Source organism: Solanum pennellii, chromosome 2 (genome assembly GCF_001406875.1).
Source record: "Solanum pennellii chromosome 2, SPENNV200".
In the NCBI taxonomy this organism is placed as follows: Eukaryota; Viridiplantae; Streptophyta; class Magnoliopsida; order Solanales; family Solanaceae; genus Solanum; species Solanum pennellii.
Genome location: NC_028638.1, coordinates 48,623,853 through 48,628,641, shown reverse-complemented (window position 1 = coordinate 48,628,641; position 4,789 = coordinate 48,623,853). Strand labels below are relative to the sequence as shown.

Here is a 4,789-nt window from a genome sequence, read left to right as displayed (position 1 = left end):
TTTACTTCGATTCAATTGTATGCAAAACAAATTTTATACAGATATTGCAGCAAAATAAGCCAGCGAATTATATAATTGCGCATTATACAATTGCAGTGAAATAGACCAGCCAAATTATACAATTGCAGTGAAATAGGCTAGCGAATTATATAATTTAAACTAGCGAATCATACAATTATATATGTATAGCGAATTATATAATTATATATTTGTTATAGAGCGTGCAAACTTTGTTATAACATACAAATATAAATTTTTTATTTGACATGTGAAAGTTGGGCTTAAATTTACCTAGCAAAAAGGTACAAAATGAAAATTAGACAAAGAAAGGTCAACGTAAGAAAAATCAGAATTGAAATTTTTGGTGGAAAATAAAAGGAATTCAGATGAAGAAAACTTATAACCATTCATGAAATTCGTGGTCCCAACAGCTTATATCTTCACAGAATCCATATTTATATTTATAGGTATGTGGCTATCTTCTTCATCTTTTTTTCTATTTCAGTAATTGTTAAACTGAATTCTCATCTTCCTCGTTACATATCTCTTCCTGTGCGGAAGAAATCGCTGATAAGGTTAGTTTAAGGTTTATTCTTTTCTAAAAAAATTGAAATTGATTTTGAAAATCTAGTCCGCCAAGTGTGTCTCATCTTCCCCTTCAAGTTCTTTGTTGGTGTGGTCTTTTAACTTTGTATTAAATCAATATCTTAAATTTGCTATTACTTCATAAGTTTCACATAACTCGCAACTTCATAACAATTTTTCAGTGTTTGAATGAATTGTGAGAATCCTTAACAGCGGATGCCAACTTTGTTTAAGCTTAAGGTGTAGATGTTGTAGTAGTTCATGCTGGTAACTTTCTGTTGTTGTGTGTAGAGTTGTAGACAGAACCCTTCTTATTGGATTATCCATCAAAGGTGAAAGCAGATAATAGATATGATCATAATGTAAATGAACTAGTTCATAGTGTCAATTTGCATAAATTGTGCATTTTTAGTTACCAATCGATAGTGTTAAGGTTTTGATTTGGGAGAAATATGAGTGTGAAAGTCCAGTCATTTAATGTTGTATTGTCGAGAAGAAACAGATATATTGAAGCCACAAAACGGATAACATTTGAATTGTTTTGGTTTCCCTGTTTCACTTACTCAAGGAAACATAGAGTGGTTTTTAAAGATCTTAGAAACTAGATAAGTCATCCTTTGCAACACTAAACTATTCTGAATTTTGTTCTTTTATCTTTTCTTGTTGCTTCAAGGTGAGTGTATCATGGTTCAACAATGTTAGGGCTTCAAAATCCACAAGCCATTAGCAGCTGTCAGTCATTTCTGGATACTAGTGTGCTACATGAAGTCATTCCTTGCAAGAGTAAAAATGTCAATCCTTCGATAAGTAATCTTAGTTCCGCTACCCTTGTGAGTTCTCCTGCTAAAGGAGTCAGCAGTTGTTCTTTTTCTTGGAATTGGCCAAGTCAACTGAAAACTTATAAACTCTCTCAGCAGTCCGCTTCATATAGATTGCTGGTAAGTGCTTATTAGAACATTTCATCTCTCTTGACATTTAACATATCCTTATATAGCTCTTGTTTCATGGTTTCTTCAGTGCCGGTCACAAGATGCTACTTCACCTGAAAATGAGTATCGCTCCTCCCGAAATATAGCCATCAGTCTGTTCAGGCGATACAAGAATTTTCTTGAGCGCGGAGGAGGTGACAACTTAAAAGTATTCTCAGTTATTTCTTCCTTTCTCTGTAACTTCTGTTTGTTGCTCTCTTTGTGCATTGTTATGATTCTGATCTTTCAGGAGTTCATCAGTGCTGGTGTGAATGCATATGCTTTGGGATGTACTGATGAAGGATTGAGGAAAGAACTGTTTTCTTTGAAGGAATCAGGTGTTGAAATTGAAGCCATGGAAACATATGGAGGAAGTACCAGCCTGAAATCCAAGATTTTATCTGTGGAGGTGAGTCACTTTCACATTGCACAATCAGGGATACGTATGGATACAAAATAATTGAATATGGTTTGCAGCTTTGTGGAACCCTGTGGATGCTACTGTTTCTGTATCTAGGATTATACAGTATGTACATAGTCCATAATATAATACTGAGGAAGTTGAATGAAGATTTGTCGCCATTTATTTGCCGTTAAGTTGCCAAATCATTGACTTTCTTCCCACTGACTGGCACCAAGGTGGGGTAACTCAATGATTCTTGGTAGACTGCCTCTTTTCTTATTGTAGTAACAGTGTAACACTAGAATACATTGAAATAAAATGTTCTGCTGCTGTTTGGTTTCAGCTAGACTAGTTTATTAGGAGTTAAGGATTTTGATTAGAAGCAATATTTGTTTTCTCGAGAAGTTTCTTTAGGAACTCTTGATATCGACTTTCATTCTGAAAACACTGGCCTAGTCTTTCAGGGATTCCTCCTTAATTTTGGGATGAGAAAAGGTGTCTGGAAAAGAACAAGTGTGCTTATAAATTGTTAAATTTTGTCCATGCTACTGTATAATGATCTACTGCCAGATGGTTAGATAGGTGTTAAAATTTTTCTCCAGATGTACGAGTTTCCTCATTTTAAAAAGGATATAAGATCTATAATCAGTTGAATACATGTATCGGATGCAAGTTTTTCTATAATCATGAGAACCTCCATGGCAACTAAAGATCTGTGATGACAGCTATTTAATGACGACATCTTGTTATGGTGCAGGTTGATGAGTGTATTATGTGGTTGAGCATTATATTCATCACCATCCTATGTACACCTCAACCAACTATAGTTCGATGGTCATCCACATCCCCAGTTTCTGATGAAATGATAGTCCAGTGGAAGGGCTTCTGTGCAATCATAGCAAATGCATACTTTCTGAGAGGAATGGCATGGTAAGATTGCCGGAGGGCATACCATCCTAAATTAGATAGTTTGTCATTAAGAGGAAAACCTGTCATCAACGTTTTTCTTCGAGGAATTTATTGGAAGTTCATTTTTTTGTACCGAGTGTAGTTAATTGTGTATTAACACTCTCTTCTCTGCTCCTGAAGGCTCCCAGTGAAGACTCTCCAACTAGAGCAGATGGCAGTTGCCGGCCATGCTGAAGAGCCATCAGTTGTTGCTAGCCGGATGAGATTAGTTTTTACCACTCTAGAGGTGAGTTCAATAGCCAACTTTCTACTTCTAATAATCTTTCCAAAACAATATTAACAGAAATATGCAATTCCTGATTCATGATTCAATTTTCCGGTTTAATAGATCTCAGTGGTTAGGCATGCGTAAACAAGTATAGATAAATTAAAGCACGAGACAACTCTTTATCTTCTAGTGTTCATGGTTTGCATCTGTTTTTTGCCTCAGAGAAAAAATTAAACAAAACTTATCTCATTTCTTGAACTAAAAGCATACCAGGACATAATAAAGATCATCCTTTGTTTTATGATTTGATAAAAAATAGTGACACATCCAACTTTGGTGGACAGAGTTATTGGATACTTGTGCTGGTGAGAGGTAGCAAGTACCCCATGGAATTAGTCAAACTGAGCACAAGCTGATCCAGATACCACGGTTATAAACTAATAATAATAATGATAATTAGTATTAACATAAAAAACTAATTCCTTCAACATCAGAGAATAATGAGGATGTAAATGATATCTCAACTGTTGGACTACTAATCTACAGATGGTGATTATTACTGTATATCCTTCTATAAGATGTTCGTAAAAGGTGTGTTAACAAAGAAACTATAAATGATATTTACTACATACAAGGAACTTTTGGTTTCAAAATTCATGGTTTTCAGTAGGCCAAAAAGACAAAACTTGGTGTTGTTGGTTTTTGTTCGTAACATGTTCTTTCTTATTCACGGAGTATATTTTTTCCTTTTAATTTTTTTTTTAGGTTGTGAGTCCACAGTGGCCTAGAGGATGAAGCAGTAGATCCAGAATCTGGACTTAACAGATATGAAACATAGTTCAACAAGATATGTACACATTTCTTTCCTTTGTCCATTCTCTGTTAACATTAATATTCTACTACATCAATGTATGTTCGACGTGCAAACTTCCATTAAATCTTCAGAGAGCAAAGAATATAAAAAGGATATATTGAGTGAATCAGTCTGTGCTGCTTTGAACACTGCTCACTGTGAACTTTTGCTGAACATATTGCTATATTTTTACAGTGACAGCATATATATAAGATCAAAAACCATATATCTGAACTCTGATGTTGATCAATAGGCTATTCAACAGGGCGAAACTCCTTGAAATGACCAGTCATGAAAAAATAAATCAAGTACTCTCTGACTACTTTGGTTCAATCATACAACCAAAACAAAAGAAGAGAAATGGTAAAAGTTCCTTTAATTGAAATGAATATGCAAAGAAAGTGCTCATAGTGGCATTGTACATCATGAATCTTGAGCTTATCCGAATTATTGTCTTTAATAATAGTAGAGCAGGAAATAAAAAACAAATACAATTTGCATGGCAAATGATTGGTTTTGAGCAAAGTGGGGAGTGAGAGAGACTTTAGGGTTGTTTGTCACCATTCTTGCTAGCTTCATCAATTGGACTAGAATTTCCACTTACTGTAGCTGTTCCTATGCCAAAGCCAAATCCCATACCCATACCAAATCCCATTCCAATGCCACCATTATCATCATTACTATAATTGCCACCATATCCACTGCCTTCTCCTTCACCATAACCAGAACCACTACCATTCTCATCATTAGTATTTCGACCTCCGCCACCTCCACCACCACCACCACCACCACCACCACCACCA

General features: G+C 35.2%; 2 protein-coding genes across 3 annotated transcripts in view; one reads left to right on the top strand and one right to left on the bottom strand.

The window, feature by feature from the left end:
* The first annotated feature begins 340 nt into the window (after positions 1–340).
* On the top strand, positions 341–4,212 carry LOC107008618. Of its 2 annotated transcripts, none has more exons than XM_015207729.2 (7): positions 341–467; positions 1,259–1,523; positions 1,603–1,722; positions 1,804–1,962; positions 2,714–2,886; positions 3,046–3,151; positions 3,899–4,212. In XM_015207729.2, exons 2-7 carry the CDS (start codon positions 1,281–1,283, stop codon positions 3,926–3,928), a joined length of 831 nt encoding a protein of 276 aa, XP_015063215.1. In that variant the 5' UTR covers positions 341–467; positions 1,259–1,280; the 3' UTR covers positions 3,929–4,212. The 2 variants fall into 2 exon arrangements, with proteins under 2 accessions (XP_015063215.1, XP_015063214.1); XM_015207728.2 differs by having other exon boundaries at positions 449–575.
* Positions 4,213–4,530: 318 nt separating this feature from the next.
* The window catches only part of LOC107010108 (glycine-rich cell wall structural protein 2-like), a 1,673-nt gene continuing 1,414 nt past the window's right edge, over positions 4,531–4,789 (bottom strand). The window contains exon 2 of the mRNA XM_015209367.1: positions 4,531–4,697. Within this exon, the coding sequence (XP_015064853.1) occupies positions 4,531–4,697 (167 nt within the window). The remainder of the gene's footprint in view (positions 4,698–4,789) is intronic.